General features: G+C 43.8%; 1 protein-coding gene and 1 pseudogene across 1 annotated transcript; one reads left to right on the plus strand and one right to left on the minus strand.

Moving 5' to 3' along the window:
- Positions 1-1652: 1652 nt before the first annotated feature.
- LOC133096667 (serine/threonine-protein kinase MARK2-like) lies at positions 1653-3089 on the minus strand. Its single transcript, XM_061198276.1, has one exon. The coding sequence runs from the start codon at positions 3087-3089 to the stop codon at positions 1653-1655; it is 1437 nt and encodes a 478-aa protein (XP_061054259.1).
- A 5055-nt stretch (positions 3090-8144) lies between these two features.
- On the plus strand, positions 8145-9108 carry LOC133096511 (taste receptor type 2 member 39-like; annotated as a pseudogene).
- Positions 9109-20541: the final 11433 nt, after the last annotated feature.

Consider the following 20541-nt stretch of genomic DNA (forward strand, 5'->3'; position numbering starts at 1 on the left):
CCTGTAAAAGGTGTCCCTCAACCTAATGTAACTTGGTTGAAGAAAGGAGGATCTCTGAGTGACAATATTTCCTTGCTTTTCAATGGATCCCTGTTGTTGCAGAATGTTTCCCTTGAAAGTGAAGGAACCTACATCTGTACAGCCACCAATGCTCTTGGAAAGCCGATGGCAACATCCATCCTCCACTTGCTGGACACTTTCTGGGAGCTTGGTAGCTGGACACATTGTTCTGCCACTTGCGGCCACTTGGGGGCCCGAGTTCAGAGACCCCAGTGTGTAATGGCCAACGGGCAGGAAGTGAGTGAGGCCTTCTGTGAGCACCTCCAGAAGCCGCTGGCTGGGTTCCAGCCCTGTAACATTTGGGACTGCCCCTCGAGGTGGTTCACGGGCACGTGGTCACAGTGCTCTGTGTCTTGCGGTGAAGGATTCCGCAGTCGGCAAGTGACCTGTAAGCGCACGAGAGCCAATGGAACTGTGCAGGTGATGCCTCCGAGAGCATGTGCCCCCAGAGAGAGGCCTCTGGGAAGAAGACCCTGCTCCAGTCACCCGTGTGTTCAAGGGCTTATTGAACCAGGGAACCAGAGAACGCTGACAAATCTAGTGTTTTGATAGTATGATCACCCAGTATAATCATCCACTCCCTGTGGTGAAACCCATGCATCAGAAAACTAAAATTAAAAAAGAGACTTCCCTGGTGGTCCAGTGGTTAAGACTTCGCCTTCCAATGCAGGGGGTGCGGGTTCGATCCCTAGTCGGGGAGCTAAGATCCCACGTGCCTCGCGGCCAAAAAACCAAAACATACTACTGGAGCAATATTGTAACAAATTCAATAAAGACTTTTAAAATGGTCCACATCAAAAAAATAAAATATAATAAAATAAATCCATGCATCAGGGCCCCTCCGCACTGGGGAACGGGAGAGCCCAACTGCTGCATGACAGTCATGAAACTCAGCTGCACAGGGACCTCACCACACCGCGCAGAGGTCCTGCTTCACGGGACCTTGTTATCCTATTAATGGGCCCCTCTGTTGTAATTAACACAGGCCGCAGGGACCACAAGTTCCCCTCGGCCCTTCTGAAAATGTTCGGGAATGCTAGTGCAGGAAGGTAATACACACTTTCTGCATTTCTGCCCTGCAGTGCAGCAGTTGTTGCTGTTGGGAGTCATTGTGCTAATTCTCTTAGGTCATTTTTCCCTTTAGCTGTTCTGACTAACTCCAAGCACTGCACGGCTACACACTTGTCTCACAGGAAGATGCACAGCCCCAATTCTGTGCGGGGACGACGCAAAGCAGAGTGTGACGCGTCTTTCTGGAGCATCAAGTTTATTAACCAGAATTGGAAGAACCAAGGAGCTCTTGGAACAAGAACTATCCCCCTCCCCCACCAACACGGAAGACAGAAGAGTAGGGGAGGGGAGACGTGCCCCAGGAATGACAGTCCGGTCTCTGAAGTTTCACCCAGGTGGGGGTTGAGGGGCAGACCTGCAGCCACGGTGGCCTCGCTTTCGGTCGCCCGGGCTGCTCCGGACCATCCTCTGAGCTGGCCAGGGTCTTGGATACGATGCTTCTGAAGGCCGCGCAGAGGACACGCTCATCTTCCACTGGACCGGGCCCCAGGGAGCGCGGCGGCCTGACCTTCCTGCCTCGGTCATCCATGGGGTTCACATGGGCTCACTTTATTACGACGCCTCTTGCTGGGCAGCTTGCAACAAAGATGTTTTAAAATGAAGTTCCAGATTCTCCCAGCCACCCCTTGCTTTTTCTGGCTGTGGCCAGAGAGAGTGGATGAGGACACACTCTCAGGCTGCCCAGTGTGGGAGGACCTTCCAGGGTTGGACACACACAGGGGGCAGCTGGTTCCCTCTGGGGCTCCAATCCTGCTGCTGCTGGGGGTGGATGTCCCAGTGCCACACTGGGGGGCTGGGCTGGGGGTGGCAGTCCTCGCCTCCAGGCTGGGTGGGGGACAGGCAGACTCACCGGTCTTCTGCCCTGCCTGCTGGTCTTCCTGCAGCTGCACATTTTTTCTCTGGTAGAGCCACCTGGTTTGCACGGAGGACACCACAGGGCTTGGAGAAGGCTCAAGTTCACTGCCACTGAGGTCCCCGGAAGCGAAGGGCATCACAGTTATGATGGAGACCCCCACCTTGGGTTTCCTGGGGCTCACACTGCCTGTTCCAGTGTCCTGGATCTGGTCGCAAGTCAAGCCCGGAGTCCTCACCATTGTCACCTCCAGGTCCTCTTCACAGGGTGGCTGGAGTGGCTCCTTCTGGCCCATGTTCACCCATGGATGCCTCATGAGGTCAGGTAAGGTGCCTCTGTCACTGGGGTTGAGGGCAATCATTTTTCGTAATAGATCCCTTATCTCCAAAGACAGATAAGGTGGGATGGGGTACTGCCCTTGTAGGATTTGCTTCCGCAGCTCCTGGAAGTCTTTTCCCACAAAGGGCTGGGACCCAGTTACCATGGTGTAGAGCACTGCTCCCAAGCTCCACACGTCCACCGCAGGGCCGCTGTAGCTCTGCCCCAGGAAGAGTTCCGGGGCAGCATAACGGTGTGTGCCACAGATCGTGTCCGCTTGGCCAGTGTCATCACACTCGTTGCTGAGGCCAAAGTCTGTAAGTTTGATATTCATGTTGGAATCAAAGAGGAGGTTCAGTGGCTTCAGGTCCCGGTGCACGATGCCCCTCTCGTGGCAGTGCTGCAGGGCGGAGACCAGCTGCTGGAACGGGCCTCGGGCCTCCGCCTCTGTCATACGGCCATGGATCTTCAAATAGCGGTACATGTCCCCCCCACTGAGGTACTCCAGCACCACGAAAAATGTCTCCTCTGTGTCAATCACCCCCAGCAGTTTTACAATATTGGGGTGATTCAGAGCCTTCAGACTGCACACTTCCCGGAAAAGTGCCTGGACACTTGAGAAGCTCTGACGCCTTTTCTTAAGGACCTTGACAGCCACCTGTGTCCCGGTCAGAATGTGCCGGGCCAACTTCACTTTACCGAAGGTGCCTTCACCAATGGTGTGGAGGATCTCGAAGTCATCAATGTGAGCCTCCTTGTCAGCAGAGTTGGCTGTGAGGCCCGGCATCGTGGTGATCTGCTAACTACACTGACTGACAGCACTACCGAGCAACGCTAACTATGCTAACTAACAATGCTAACTGTACTAACAGTGCTAAGTATGCTATCTCTACTAACAACGCTAACTATGCTAACTGTACCAACAGCGCTAACTAGTACTAACTACACTAACTATGCTAATCAAGTATTAACTATACCAACTATGCCAACTATACCAACACTACTGACTATGCTAACTGTAGAAAGAAAAATGAGACAAATAAAAAAGAGTAGAGAAAAGAGAAACAAAAATCAACAAAATGGCAGAAACAAGAAAAAACAAGCTAACTGTAGGTCCAAGGCCGTCAGGTCACCAAAAGCAGCTTCCTGGGCTCTAAGGACCAAAAACCTGGGCCCAGCTTTCTCTTTTATACGGCTTTGTGAAGTACATCACAATGGTGCACTCTGAGGTCAGAGCAAGAAGTGGACCCATCACAGCTGGGGATACACCACAGTGGTTTTCGCACTTTTTGAGTTCAAGGCCCCTTTACACTTAGGAAAAAGGATCCCAAAGAAATTTTTCTTTACGTGTGTTATTAGATATTGGTATTCACTTTGTTATAAATTAAAATCTGTAGGCTACTTCAGTGGCCTTTTTATTTCTAGTTTGAAAATGTGTAATAATTTTAAAGACCTCATAATGTCTACACTTGAAATGTTCAATTCCTTTTCCTTAAATTCTGGTCTCAAAATAATGTTACAACTTCACTGACTTCACGATGCTATACAAAATGTTCTGTTGCATAAGACATGATAAGGTACATTATGAAAGTCTATGAAGCTGAGAGAAGATTTGCCAGGAAGGTCATGAGCAGATTTCTCATCGGGAGCCTCGGAGGCCAGATGGCATGGCTCAATGTACTTGAAGTGTTGAAGGAAAGAAACCGTCAACCAAGAATCCTATATCTAGCAAAACTTTCCTTCGAAAATGAGGGAGAAATCAAGACCTTCCCAGTTAATCAAGAGTTGAGAGAGTTCTTAACCACCAGACCTGCCTGCCACAGGGAGTTCTTCAGGTTGGAGCCAAGGTCCCTGCACAGTAGCTCAAAGCCTTATGAAGAAATAAAGACCTCTGGCCAAAGTAGACAGACGGGCGATGAGAAAAGCTAGTACTATTGTAACTTTGGCTTGTAGCTCCACTTTTTGTCTTCTATTTGATTTAAGAGACTAATATATAATAAAATACACACATACAAATCAAAAAAAAAAAAAAAAGATCACCTCTTCACCTAGAAAAGTTACTTCACCCCCACTTTAGCCTAACTTTGGGAATTCCCATCAACAACATTCTTCTTTCCACTGCAGGAAGCAACGCTGCCAGAAGCTATGGCAAGCAGAGCCTCTTCTAAAATGCCTTGGATGATTGCAGCAACATGGATGCAACTAGAGATGATCATACTGAGTGAAGTCAGTCAGAAAGAGAAAGACAAATACCATGTGATACCACTTACATGTGGAATCTAAAGTATGGCACAAATGAACCTATCTATGAAACAGAAACAGACTCACAGACATAGAGAACTGACTTGTGGTTGCCGAGGAGGAGGGGGGTGGGAGAGGGAAGGGCTGGGAGTGTGGCATTAGCAGATGTAAACTATTATATATAGGAGGGATAAACAACAAGGTCCTACTGTATAGCACAGGGAACTATAGTCAATATCCTGTGATAAACTGTAATGGAAAAGAATATAAAAAAGGAACGTCTATATGTGTATAACTGAGTCACTTTGCCATACAGCAGATGGGCACAAGATTGTAAATCAACGATACGTCAATAAAAACAATAAAATAAAATAAAAAATGCCTCTGAGGATGTACACAGCCCCTGCTCCTGCTGACTACGTCTCTGCAGCACCCAACACTGTGAAACCCCGCCCCCAGCTGAGGTCACTCCAGTCCTGTGTCTCCTTCCTTTCTCCTCTGTCTCCCACCAGTGTTTCTCTAACACAAACACAAAGAACTGCTGTGTTTTCACTCAGTCTCACTGTTCACGTTCCCACGCTTGATTGGGGCATCAGACCTGCAAGAGTTCAAAACTTACTGGGTGGTAGAACTGCCATTTCTCTGCCTGTCTCTCATTATAAAGAAATTCTCTGAAATTCTGAATTCACTGGTCTGGTCATCCATTCACCAGCAAGTATCTAGGTACTGGGGTTAAGAGCTAGGAATGAGATACGGTTGTTAGTAAAGAAACAACCAACCCCAAATGGAGTCACTTGTGCTAAGTCCCACATCAGCAAACCAAGACTTAATATCTAACCTAATTGCACTTTCAGCCTCTCTCAGGAATGTGACCTTTCACCAATAGATCTGGAATTACCTGGTCAGCACTAGAGGGGTGACCCCCACCTTCCCCCACAAGGAAGGTGACCCTGCCTGAAACAATCCACTCTTAGCTAGAAACTTCCCTTTTCCGCCCCCTCCTGCCTGTAAAGGTCTTGCATTTTTTACAGCCCCGCAGAGCTCCTTTCTACTTGTTCAATGGGATGCTGCCCGGTTCATAAATCATTGAATAAAGCCAATTCGATCTTCAAATTTACTCAGTTAGAATTTTATTTTTTTAATACAGTGATGAGCAAAACACATAAAAACAGAGGCATCAAACTCTTCAGAGAGTGTATCCCATTATCCCTCACACTCTTGGAAGCCTGGGTCAGCAGAAATGGAGGAGAGCCAGTGACAAGAAAAAGCCTCTTGAAAACCAAATCAGAGGTCCTGAAATACTACAGACTTACTTGTACAAGTGGGAGGGAACAAGCAGAGAGTAGCAGTTGTTTATTATTGTACACTGTATTCGAGGGAAACATTTGGAGTTCAAGAATAGAGATTTAAAGATGAGATGCTAAAATGCATAACAACTTGTCCAAAACAGGCCAGAAAACCTTAAGTTTTTGCCTTGTTTAAAAGAAGTCCTAAGTAAAGGGAAAACCAAATATTATGAAAAATTTGGGAGACATCTCACACACCAACCTTCCCTTTATTTGAATTACTTCATTATCATTACTTTAGAGTTATGTACACTCATCAAAGTTAATTTATTCTGAGTTGAGAAGTCCATTTTATCATCGTGTGTATTGTGCTTACATTTTAAAATCAGAAACAACTTCCCCAAGATAAAACTGATTCTTCATCTCTTTTGGTTTTAATATTCCAAAATAGATTAGGTGACTTGGGGTATTATTTTGACCCTATGTTGATTTGCCTACCTTGTAAAGGAGCAAGGAACTTTTCCTTCAACCCTTATTTTCCTAGTGATTTGTTTAAAATGAAAGGTAAATATGTGTTTGTGGGCATGTGTGTGTGTGTACAATCGTTTTTATATAGAGATTTATTTGTCTCAATTCACTTTGTAAAAGAGGTTTGTCTCAGAAAATCAGTGTCTTCTTGCTTTACTATTGTGCTATTGTGATTTATAATAAGAAATACATTTGGTCTTTGCCCCCTTTTCTGGCACAGAGCTCCTAAAACCCTTGGAATTTCCTCAGTGAGGAGATCAACAAAAATGCCTTTGTTATGTTAACAAGGTGACTTTTGGAACCCACCTAAGGGTGGGGACTGATTGCCAGGAAAACCAATGGTGAATACAAGGTTGGAACTTTCAGTCCCACCCCCAGGTTTCCAGGAAAGGGGGAGAGGCTGGAGGTTGAAACAATAACCAATGGCCAATGATTTAATCAACTGCACCTATGTAACAAAGCCTCCATTAAAACCCAAAAGAACTGGGTTCAAAGAGCTTTCAGACTGGTGAACACATGAGGTGCTCGGGGTGTGGTACCCCAAAGGGGGTGTGGAAGCGCCGTGCCCCTTCCCACGACCTTGCTCTATGCATCCCTTCCGTCTGGGTGTTCATCTATGATCATAACCTTTTATAATAAATTGGTAAATGTAAACAAGCTGTTTTCTTGAGTTCTGTGAGCCACTCCAGCAAATTAACTGAAACCAAAAAGAGGGTCATAACTCTAACTTATAACCAATAAGTCTAGGTGACAACCTAGACTTGGGATTGGCATCTGAAATGGAGGGCAGTCTGGCGGGACTGAGCCCTTAACCTGTGGATCTGATGTCACCTCCAGGTAGATAGTGTCAGAATTGAGTTAAATTGTAGGGCACCGAGACAGCGTTGCAGAATTGTTTGCTGTGGGGGAAAAAAACCACACGTGTTTAGTGACCAGAAGTGTCCAAAGGAAAGTGTTCTGTGTGAGGAGTGAAAAAAAAAATCTCACAGGTGGGTTTTTTTCCAACTCAATGATTCTTCCCTTAAGCCCTGAGGGCATCACAAAAGACCAACAGGATAAAAAGTTACAGTTAAGCCAACCCTGCCTTCAGGCTTTGGTGCACACAAAAGGATCCACAGGGGTAGGTAGTATAACATAGTGGGTAAGAACAAGGACTCTGGGACCATGTGACTCGGGTTTGAATCCCAACTCTCTCTCTCCTTCTCCGTCTCCCTCTCCCTCTTTGACTTTGGACAAGTTATTTAGCCTCAGTTTCCTCCCCTGCAAAATGGAGATAATAAAAGTACATTCTTCAGAGGGTTGTTGTAAGGCTTAAATTTCATGATATGTATAAAGTCTTTGGACAGGGCCTAGCCCATAGCTATAAATATTTGAAGTTATTATTACTTTCAATCAGTTCCCTGCGGTCACAAGTGAGACGCAGTTATCTGGTGACCTAGTGGACGGATGGTTGACTTAACTAGAGCTACTCAAGAACACAGCTCTCAACACTATGTCAGTGATTCACAAAGGAGCGTCTACTCAAGTTCCTCCCTGGGCCCCACGATTCAACTCACACCCCAGGGCATCCGAAAGGACACGGGAGAGGATTAGAAAACAACTCCTTCCATCATTTGCATCTCCAGACTTAGAACTAAGAGTTCTAAAATAAACAAATGGAGTAGATTTGGAAATGATGCATCAACTGCTTCTTCTTGTGACATGAAGAGTGGGAGCTATCACAAATCTGCCCATCACACGCTAGGGAGACATTTTCCTCAGACACCAAAGAGAAGCAACAACTCAGGATGACCGAAACCTGCAATCCCCCAGAAAATCAACTGTCACCATCTCGCATCATTTTGATGTGAATAATTATAGGCACTGAATGCGTCCTTGGTATCACTGCAAGTGGGTTCATTGTGGCTATAAATACAGCAGAATGGATTCACAACAAGGCAGTTTCCACAAGTGGCAAGATCCTGCTTTTCCTGAGTGTATCCAGAAGAGCGCTACAAAGCTTCATGATGCTAGAACTCACCTTCAGTTCAACATCCCCACATTTTTATAATCAAGACATTCATTGTATACGATACATTCAAAGGAAGTTTCATGTTCATAAATTATTGTAGCCTCTGGTTTGCTGCCTGGCTTAGATTCTTCTACTTCGTGAAGATTGCGGATTTCTCCTACCCCCTTTTCCTCAAGCTGAAGTAGAGAATTTCTGGATTGATGCCCTGGCTTCTGTGACTATCAGTGTTTGTTTCCTTGGGCCACAGTGTGTTCTTCCTCAAAAACATCTACACTGTGCATTGCAACAATCCTTTTTCTAGCCCCTCCTTCAACTCCACTAAGAAAAATTACTTTACTGAGACCAGTGTGATCAGCCTGGTTCTCTTCTTTCACATGGGAATCTTCGTTCCTCTCATCACGTTCATCCTGGCCGCCACCCTGCTGATCATCTCTCTCAAGAGACACACCCTACCCATGGAAAGCAATGCCACTGGCTCCAGGGACCCCAGCATGGAGGCTCATGTGGGGAGCATCAAAGCTATCAGCTATTTTCTCATTTGCTAAATTTTCAATGCAGATGCTCTATTTCTTTCCATGTCCAACATCTTTGATATCAACAGTTCCTAGAATATTTTGTGCAAAATCATCATGGCTGCCTACCCTGTTGGCCACTCCATTCTACTGATACAGGACAACCCTGGGTTGAGAAGAGCCTGGAAGCGGCTTCAGGCTCATGTTCACCTTTACTTAAAAGAGTAGACTCTATGATCCACACCCAAACCACCTACCCCAACCAGCTCTGCCCTTCCCTCACCTAGACCTCTCTCTTCCTGCCTCCTTTCTTCCCCAAACCTGATCTGATCCTTTCACTCGATGTGTTTCTTGTATTGGAATTGGATCTTCATTCCTCTTTTGCTTCATGGGCACAATCTTAGTGATGCTTGACATATTCTTCACCTGAGTCTTCCATTTCTACCTCCCCTTTCTCTATCTAAAGCAGTGGTTCTGGACACTGGCTACACATTAGAATCTCTAGGGGAATTTTTTTTTTTAAAACACCAATGTCCAGGCCTGACCCCAGATCAGTGAAGTCAGGATTTCTGGTGTTGGAACTTGGACAATGTGTTCAGTTCTCAAGGTGATCCTGATGTGTAGCCAGAGTTGATGTAGCCACCAAAATAAAGGAAGGCTTTGCAACTTGAACTTCTTGCAATTCCTCTCTTTGCCCATCCACATGTCTTTTAAACAGATTCAGATTATTCGGGAAGCTTTCTGAGTAACAGCTGCAAATGCATTTTATCTCCATCCTCCAAAGACATAATCTGAATAATTTGGAATATTTATCAAAATTAACAGGACATAAAATATCTTTCAACCGAAAAATTACTAAGAACTCTTCCCATAGATAAGATATGGTTTATATATATATATATATATATATATATATATATATATATATATATATATATATATATATATGGAAAAAAATATGTGCAGGAAGATGTTCACTGCAGGACTACTCATTAATGAGGAAACTCATATCTGAAAATGGAAACTTATGCAAACATTTCTAAAGTGAGACAGATGCATGTGTCCTGAAATGAAAAGATCGCCAGTATGTTGTTAAGTACAAAATGCAAGCAGATATTTTATGATTCAATTTATGTTTTTAATGCAATATAAATGCTTCTTGTGCATATATATGTATATATAATGTTTCTAGAAGGATGTACCAAACATGATTTAACATAGGACTTCTGAATAGTGGCATCAGGTGTCTGGGGATAAATGAAACATTTACACTTAATTTTATAGCTTTAGGCGTTGTTTGAACTATTCAGAACATGTATGATGCACTAATTTCAAAATTTTAAAAGATTTATAGTTTTTTTAATTACAAAGAAAACTAGGTAAGTGAGCAACGTTTGAGGGAAAGAACTGTGTATCTTAATGAGTTGATTGAAACCATTGGTTTTTATAAACATGCAAACCTTCAAAATCATAAGTTAAACATCTCCACTCCTATCACTACCTCCTATTTTTCATTTTATTAGCTCAAGGGCTGCGGTGGAAAATCGCCAGCTTTCAATCCACTGACATGTCTAGATTCTCTGTCCCTCTATCAACCCCTCTTCTTCACTTTCCTTCATAGCAGTTTGGAATACTGGTTAATCATACCCACACCCTTAAAGATGTTTTCAGCATATACAGATGAAGTGAGATGATGTCTGAGATTTCTTCTGAGATAATTCCGCAGAGGGCAAAGGGGTAGGGAGGTTTACATGGGTCTTATGCTGATGATTTTTTTCAAACAAGGACTCAGGTACATGCTGGTTCTTTATACTAGTCTATTTCAGGGTATGTTTGAAATTTTCCCTAACATATTTTTTATATAAATGAATTATAAAAAACTTTCATTTCCTGGTCCCTGTTTCCCATCATGAATCTTCATCCCCATCATGCGGAATCATTGCACATCTAGATGAACCCAACTATTTAACACCCCACATTTACTTCTAAGCAGCCTGCTGTTGCTTGAGATCTCTCACAACTGGATGAAGTTATGTTCCTACAGATTCATGCTCTTCAGCCTCAAATGAGTAACATCACTGGGCATTTCTAGCCTGTATTTCCCTAAAGAAGTCATTCATTAACTACCCATGATGACTATCTCATATCTTTTCCTCAGCCCTAAACCTCCAGTCTATCATCTCTCTGCCTTATTTTCAACTGATGAAGTTGCCCTTACAATTTTTTTTTTGATAGAAGGAAGTCATTAGGAGGTCATTCCTTCACCTTCCCATTAGCGAATCTATAAAACCACTAATTTTCTCCTACATTTCTAATATTTCAATAGAAAGAGTGCCCTTCTATCAACATAGATACAGAGAACAAATTGGTGGTTGTAAGAGGTGGGGGGGGGAGGGATGAGAAAAATAAGTAAACTAGGTTTTTTTTTAAGTTCAAATAAAAGTTAAAAATTTTAAATAAATACATCTAGGCAAAAGGAGATATTACAAACAGATCATAATCATGAATTTGAATGTGTTACTCAAAATTCTAAGAGCTATTTTTCAATGTCCAATTTCAAAATATACATGTTGAACACATGTGTACATTTCTGGTCAATATATAATTAGTAGTGGGATTTCACAGTTACAGAATATGTATATCTTCAGCTTTCATATATGCTCCCAAACTGCTTTCCAATAAAGTTCACTGTATTTTCATACACAGTGAAATACTACATAGTATTGGAACAAATTCAGATAAATCACAAAAATGAAATCTCATAAACACAGATATAAGAGAGGATAGATATTACGGTACCATTTTTAACAATATAAGCATTACTGAAACTGCTCTCTGCAATTTTAAGACAGGATATGTGGGGTGGCTATTGTCTAGAAAGGAGCAAAGGGGGACTTCTGGGGCACTGGCACCATGGTAATATTTTGTTTCATGATCTGGGTGCAAGATACTTATTTTTAGTTTCTGAAAATCAATGAGTTATATAACTTCAATGAAGAGTTTAAAAAATTAAGTGGCTATACATGTATATATGTATTTGTGTATAAATACTTCAATTAAAAGGTTTTAAAAATCCTAAACAAAAAAAACAAAAAACGAAACAGGATGAATGAGATGTGGTGGTGTTGGTGGTATTAAACCAACCTAGCCAGGAAGGCTCTGTGTGAGTAAATAACATTTAAATAAGAAATAATTTTAAAAATGATAAACGCAAATCAAGAATTTAGAAAGATAATGACAAAATAAATTTAAGGAAATCATAAGGAAAACACAATTTATAAACATAATTCATTAAATATTCATTTCATGAAATATCAAAAGGGGGAGAATTAAAAATGAATATAAGAATTGGTTCATTGCAAAAAGACAAAATTAGTAGTGTTAACTTATATAATTGAGAAAGAAAGACAAAGGAATAAATACACAAAATTTTTGAAAAAGGAAAAGTTACCACAAACTGGAAAAATTACAATATTCTTAAGAATCTATTTTGTTCAACTATAATAAGTTTGAAAACCAAGGGACTTCCCTGGTGGCACAGTGGTTAACAATCCGCCTGCAAATTCAGGGGACACGGGTTCAAGCCCTGGTCCGGGAAGATCCCACATACCACGGAGCAACTAAGCCCGTGTGCCACAACTACTGAGCCTACGCTCTAGAGCCTGAGAGCCACAACTACTGAGCCCGTGTGCCAACTACTGAGCCTGGGCTCTAGAGCATGTGCTCCGCAACAAGAGAAGCCACCGCAATGAGAAGCCCGCGCACAGCAAGGCAAAGTAGCCCCTGCTCGCCACAACTAGAGAAAGCCCGCGTGCAGCAGTGAAGACCCAATACAGCCAAAAATTAAATAAATGATTAAAAAAAAAAAGCTGACTAAAGTCGAGTATGGCCCTGAATGTGTTAAGGGGTGATGTCTGGGGTAAAGCCCTGGGGCCCCCTTCCTGTGTTGGCCTAAAACATGCTTATTTTGCTTAATGGTTACCCCAGGGCTGCCTTAGCCAGATCTACTCTCTTTAAGCCTTCCCATCCTCTTCTCCTCAGGTTAAAGCCACAGCCCTAACCTCCAACAACATCAGTTTTCCTTACGGTAATTTTGATGACACCAGCTGTCTGTGTAGTATCAAAAACTTCTTCTGGGACATACAAGCATCAGGTAAGTGAAGAAACTTCCTGCCTGAGCATTAATGTCAGATAAAGGGGAATGAGAGGAGAGGTCAAAGTGAAAAGGAGAAACCACGATATGGCAGAAAGCAAAAGGAATAAGGTACTGGAGTAAGAATGAAACACAAGACACAGAGGAAGTGTGGGCAAGGGGTTCAGTGTGAAGGAAGGGAGATGGGCTCGTAACAGCTGTGCCTTGTATAGGAGATTGAGAAACAGTAACACGGACTGAGCGTCAGAAACAGTAAAAGGCAGGATAGGGCTTCCCTGGTGGCGCAGTGGACAAGAATCTGCCTGCCAATGCAGGGGACACAGGTTCGATCCCTGGTCCGGGAAGATCCCACATGCTGCGGAGCAACTAAGCCCATGAGCCACAACTACTGAAGCCCGCGTGCCACAACTACTGAAGCCTGCGCACCTAGAGCCCGTGCTCCGCAACAAGAGAAGCCACTGCGATGAGAAGCCCGCGCACCGCAATGAAGAGTAGCCCCCGCTCGCCGCAACTAGAAAAAGCCCACGCACAGCAACGAAGACCCAACACAGCCAAAAATAAATAAATTAAAAAAAAAAAAGAACAGTATTTGTTCACACACACACACACACACACACACACACACACACACACAAAGGCAGGATAGCAGGGTTTGTGGGTGGAGCCCAAGTGAGAAGACCAGAAGTGGAGTCCAGTTGCCTGACACAGCTTTGCTTCTTCTCTCCAGAAAATGCGATCAAAACAGGGAAGGCTCAAGTTGTGTCAGAGGAGAATATATGCCCTTCTGACGTGGAATTGTACCCCTCCACTGGTTATGAAGTTTGTGTCACACGCATTGTCATCATAACACCCTGATCTGGAAAGTCTGCTATCCCTGCGTTTGTAGGCATCTGTGTGGACAGTAAAATAAACTTCCTACTGGCTTCGCACTGTCCTACCTGTGTTCTTTCCCCAAAACTTAGTCCTGTATCTGCTTAGACACCCCAGGGTTCTAAAGCACTGGTATTTCAAGAAACCTTCTCAGATATAACACATGAGCATTCACTCCCTAGCAAATGAAGAGAAAGAGAAGACAGGAATTCCTCTCACCATTTAACATAGGAGGGGAAATGTCCAGCGCGAGAGAACTGTCCCTAGGGCTAAAATTAAGGGTAGAACTGAGCAACGGTTCTAAGTTTCCCTCCTATTTCAGTCCAATTACATCCTGCTGCCCCTCTCAGTTATATGAAAGTTCAACTAATCTGAAGTACTAAAATTATTACATCTTGCTCCTCTTCAACTGCTGGCAGGGAAAAGACTCACAGAAGTTCAAGTTTGCTAGGCTCCTATGATGTCCCTTCCCTGTGCCCACGCTCTTTCCTCACAATAAGACAAAACTCAGAAAGCAAGGTGATACCAATTGGTAGCGGGCTATGAGGGGTTATGAGGACCATTCAGCGCTGCTAGTGGGAGTGCATAAATAGGTGCAGCCGTCGGGAGAACCACCCGACATTACTTTAATTATGTACATACCTTCTGACCCAGCACTTCCACAACCAGAAGCGATGGTAAGAGAGACCATTTTGATCCCTGGCCCAATCTATTCTAGCTATCAAACACAAAGTACCACTGAATAGCCATTGTCCAAATACATGCCACATCTTGAAGGACATCACCATACCCCTAAAGAATATGACTGCCAAGTCATTTCCTTAGCTGCTTATTTATGAGATTTTTTTTCCTGGCACGCCATAGGGCCAGTAGTTTCCTGATAATGCAATTAATTTGAGAAATCAGTACATACCTTGATCATGTGTCCCTTGCGGCAACTCTTTCATTTCAAAAACTGATTCCATTGATCTAAGGAGATATTAGATGGGTCTAGAAATCAGATACTCTGTGAGCTCTCAGACAGTGATGCTGGCTAAGACACTGCAGGCCGGAAAGAGATCCATATCTAGAATATGTAGCATTCTCAGTAAAGACAAGATACTGCCCGCTCAAGAGGCAAAAGGATCCAGTGTAATCATTATTCTATCAAATGGTCTCCTTGAGAGATGGTACTCAATTAACGGTCTCAGTAGTTACTCTGTTTTTGAAAGGTCGGCAGCTGCAACATTTAACTCACTTATGGAAGGAAGTGTATTTTTTTAAATTTTAGCATATACTTTATTTTTTATTAAAGTATAGTTGATTTACAGTATCATGTAGGTTTCGGGTGTACAGCACAGAGATTCAGTTATATATATATTCTTTTTCAGATTCTTTTCCTTTACAGGTTATTACATAATATTGAGTATAGTTCCCTGTGTGATTTTAGCATATATTTTAACATCTCCGCGCATGAGTCAATGTCAACGGCAGTGATAGGAAGTGCATATTTAGTATAAATCACCACCGCATTAGTCAGCACACAAGCACTGGAGTAGCAGAGGACAGGGCTGGCTGACATCCATAGACCCAGTCATCCTACCCTCTAATTGTTCAGTGTCTGCTCTGTGTCAGATACTTTCCTACAAGCACTGACATGAGACACCAAGAACCAAGCATTCTGTGTTCACATCCATTGGTTCTTTTGATGGCTCTCCTCCAGACCTCCCGGGTCAAATATTCTAACCTTGTTCCTACCAGGCCCTGGACCAACCAGCCAAGACATTTACCACTGCTCATGAGTCCATGGTATATCTTTACTTCAAGTCACTTTTCCTTCCATACAAAATTCATGACCGGGTATCCTGCTTGTAGCTTTGCCCACTGAGAATATTCTCCCCCAGCTGTTTTTCTAGAGCACCCCTGAGTGAAGTTCAGGTGTGCCAACCGTCTACCTTTAGCTCACAAAAACAAACCGAGCCAACTAATCTGTGAGGCACACCTGGGTTTATTTCCTCCAAAACCTACATATAGGAACTCCCCCACCCGTGAGGCTGTAGGTCCAATCTGAAGGGGGGTGTTAGTGCAGCCAAAGTAGTTGACATAGGGTATGAACCACGTTTTTCTGTACCATAAGCCCTCTGGATCCAGTTGGGTCCAATTTCAACTGTGCGATTTCCATTGTATGAAGGATTGCTGCTGTACCCACTCAAGTATATAATTTGTGGGCCTCCCAATGCCTAAGTCATAATAGGGAACTCTGGTTTCTTGGTGTTTCCTGATCAGGTATTGGGTCTCTACAGTGCCCAAGTGCACCTTTTAAAAGAATTAGTTTTCTGCTGCAGAGAGTATAGGTTTGCTCCAGAAAGCTATTGGTCTGCTCTGCAACTCTCCTCCTGAGGCTTAGCAGAGGCTTAGCAGAGACTACACTCAGAGTCCTTAATCTACCATGGATCTCTGTAGCCACCAGAGGTTCTACCAAGCAGTATGGCCAAAATAAAGGATTTATATTAGCTCAGGCTGCCATAACAAAATACCATAGACTGAGTGGGTTAAACGACAGAAATTTATTTTCTCACAGTTCTGGAGGCTACAAGTCTGAGATCAGGGTGCCAGCAAGACCAGGTTCTAATGAGGGCTCTCTTCCTGCACTGCAGCCACCTTCCCGCTAGCACATTTTTTTTTTAACTGTTTTACTACAGGGTATGTCTTCTGGGCTTTCTCAAGCAACCACGTCTCCTGATTCTATGGCCTCATATAATATATGCATTCTGACATGTCCACCTCCCAGAGTCTTTTTTTTGTTTTTTTTTTGGCTGCATTGGGTCTTCACTGCTGCACGCGGGCTTTCTCTAGTTGCGGTGAGCGGGGGCTACTCTTTGTTGCAGTGCGCGAGCTTCTCATTGCGGTGGCTTCTATTGTTGCGGAGCACGGGCTCTAGAGCCCAGGCTCAGTAGTTGTGGCACACAGGCTCAGTAGTTGTGGCTTGCGGGCTCTAGAGGACAGGCTCAGTAGTTGCGGTGCACGGGCTTAGTTGCTCCAATGCATGTGGGATCTGCCCGGACCAGGGCTCGAACCCGTGTCCCCTGCATTGGCAGGCGGATTCTTAACCACTGCACCACCAGGGAAGCCCCTCCCGGAGTCTTTTGAATTCTTCCCAGATACTCTGGCCAGACACCTTGACCGTATCCACATAATCTTCTTTAAGTCACCACATTTCCAGACTTCAAGGAGCCATACCAGCAGAATATCAAACTGCTTACAAGTATCCTTTGCCAGAAGGCCTCTATGGTAGGCAGCTGCCAAGATGCCCAATGATCCCTGCCTCGTGGTATTCATGCCTTTGTGTTATCCCTTCACTTGAGAGTTGGCAGGAACTATGTCTTGCTTCTAACTAGTAGAACATAGCAAAGGTGATGAGATGTCATTTATCGACACAGGTCACGTAAGATAGTGATTTCAACCTTGCTAATAGACTCTCTCCCTTGCTGATTTGATGAAGCAAGCTGCCATTACGGAAAGGCCCACATGGCAAGGAACTGAGCATAACCTCTAACCAATAGCCTGCAAGGAACTAAGGCCCTCTGTCCAACAACTCACAAGGAACTGAATCCTGCCATCAACTACACATGCTTGAAAACAGATATTTCCATAATTGAGCCTTCGGATGAGAACTTAGTCCTGACTGACACTTTGATTGCAGCCTATGAAAGATCCTAAAGCAGACGACCTACCTAAGCTGTGCCCAGGATTCCTGACCACAGAAACTGTGAGATAATAAATGTGTGTGTTTTTTAAAGCCATGACATGTGTGGTAATTTGTAATGCAGCAATAGATAACACACCCTCTATGTCAATAAACTCTAAACTTATACTCTGTCTTTTGTGGTACAAGACAGTTAAAACCATTTCCACACATGTTCTCCTCATTCCTATTGATAGATACTGTCAGCATTTTAATGAGTAATCCTTCCCTTCCCAGAACAGAGACAGCCCTTCTTTGCTTGGGCCAAGCTGATATTGACTCTATCGTTATTGGCTAAAATCAATGAAGAGATGTAGGGGTAGATTTCAAGAGGAACAAGGCAAAAACATCCATCTCAGGTGCATAGTCTCTAGGCAAAAGGAGTTTGCTCTTTTCTAGCAAAGTTCAGAGGTTCAGGGTTATCTTGGGGTAAATGTTCTCATTTGCATCTACCCAAATCTCTCCATCCCAAGTCTTAGAATCCATTTCCTCCTTGTGAGTATCCTGACTTTATCACAGGAATCTTGCTAGGGTTGTGAATCCAGTTCTTTGAAACTCTGCAACCATGACAATAAAATCTTGGGCCTGATTTTCAGTATACCTGATTTTCATTAGGTGTACTGAAAATTGCAAGAGATGAGGATCTCTTTAAACTGCTCTGAACACTTTCTGACTTTGAAATCATATCCTGAATTAATCATCAACTTTCTTGACCCTGTCATTTCTTCTAGGTTTCTATGATCAATAACTACAGGCCAGGACTTCCCTGGTGGTCCACTGGTTAAAAATCTGCCTTCCAATGCAGGGGACGCAGGTTCGATCCCTGGTCGGGGAACTAGGATCCCACATGCCGCGGGGCAACCAAGCCCACATTCTCTAGAGCCCGCATGTCACAACTAGAGAACCCGTGTGCCGCAACTACTGAGCCCGCGTGCTCTGCAGCCCGTGCGCCACAACTAGAGAGAAGCCTGTGCGCCACAATGAAGAGCCTGTGTGCCGCAACTAAGACCCAACGCAGACAAATAAATATTAAAAAAAAATAATAACTACAGGCATCCAATGCCACACCCTTACAATTATCCTCATCCACATATTCAAACACTACCTATACAGCATCCCAACCTACCAAAAGTTAAAGTCCAAATATTTAAATGCTACAGTATGCCAGGAACTATCTTCTTCTCATTTAATACTGACAGTGGAGTTCTTGTTGCCCTATAGCAGGTCGATTGATACAACTCTGGAATCTCACCTTAAGTGAGGAAATGAGACATGAAATAGAAGGAAGAAAATACAGAGTGAGCTGATGAACAGGTTTCAACTGTGGACAATTGGAACCCAAGTATGCTCGAATCGCTGAAGTTGTCCCACTTGAAGGACAAAGAGTTGGGGTATTTTTCCACTGGCTCCCCTCCATTGTTGGCTGATAGCTCTTTTCCCAGAGCATTAACTCCCAGGCACACTGTGCCCCTGCATTCCAAGAGATCCTCCAAGGGTCAAGTTGCAGGTATCTGCAGCAAGAAGCCTTAGAGTTACTGCCAGTGCCTTGTCCATATCCCTTGGATCCTACCATTTTTGTATGTGCTGAACAATTCCATCCACCATTATCTCTTATGTAGGAGAAACTCAGTTTTTCACCTGTGTAGGGAAAAACCCAGACGTTCCCTCCTCTGTTTTCCTCCTGTGCGTCTCTTTTATTTTTACACTACTACCACACTCACACAGAACGCTTCTGTCACCAAGCATGCGGGGGTTTCCCCACACCAAGCAATTCTCTGGGACACCAGCTGGGTGTCCTACAATTCAACTCAATACTGACACCATCTACTCTGAGATAGCATCCCAGCTCACAGGTTAAGGGATCAGTTCCACAAGATTCTCCCACCCCAACTTCAGATGCCAATCACAAGCCCATGTTGCCACCTGTGCTTCCGACTGATCTTCTATAAATCAGAGGTTCAATTGATTTGCTAGAGCAGCTCACAGAACTCAGGAAAACAGTTTACTTATGTTTACCGGTTTTTTATAAAAGGATATGATAAAGGATACAGATGAACATCCAGATGCAAGAGATGTGCAGAGCAAGGTATGTGGAAAGGGGTGCGGAGCCCTCTCCAGGGACCACTCCCCCAGCACCTCAAGTGATCACCAACCTGAAAGCTCTCCAGACCCTATCTTTGTGGGGTTTTATGGTGGCATCATTACATGGGCACAACTGATTAAATCATTGGCCATTGGCTATTGATTCAACTTCCAACCCCTCTCCCCTCCCCAGAGGTCACGGCAGGTGGGACTGAAAGGGCAAGAGCCGCGGATGAAGACCAAATATATTATATATGAGAAATGCATTTTCATCTAAATGACCAAATATATTTTTCTTCTAAATCACAGTATTACAATCTGTATCTCTGTGCTGGTAGGTTTCTGCCAGAAATACAGAAGACCACTCTGCGCACACACACGGCAGGCTGGAAGGGTTGGGTGGGAATGCGAACTCGGACAGCCCCGAGGAGCAACCTCCAACCAGTGACCGATGGAAACTGACACAGATCGCCAGTGCTCTTAAGCCTCTCTGGGGGATCATAATTACGAGCCGCATGTTTTACACTGCCCGCCCTCAGGATTAAGCGTCTGTCTTCCACTGTGCTAACTGGCTTCATAATGACCGTTTATTACATTTCTCTGACTATATTAATAACCACACTCCCTTCCTATGTTCCCTAAATTTTCCAGAAAGCTAAAAAAGACTTCCATTCAAATCTTCATCTCAAAGTCCGCCCCTGGGGGAACACAAACTAAGGTAAACATTTCACTGTGTTAAAGAACAGTGACTGATGAGGACAGATGACTAAAACACCAACAACAACTCCTAGGAAGGAAGGGAAGAGAAAGAAAATGGTTGCATCACATCAGA

Source organism: Eubalaena glacialis, chromosome 8, assembly GCF_028564815.1.
Source record: "Eubalaena glacialis isolate mEubGla1 chromosome 8, mEubGla1.1.hap2.+ XY, whole genome shotgun sequence".
Taxonomy (NCBI): Eukaryota; Metazoa; Chordata; class Mammalia; order Artiodactyla; family Balaenidae; genus Eubalaena; species Eubalaena glacialis.

Coding starts and splice junctions, on each gene's coding strand:
- LOC133096667 (XM_061198276.1), bottom strand. CDS start 3,089: ATGCCGGGCCTCACAGCCAACTCTGCTGACAAGGAGGCTCACATTGAT.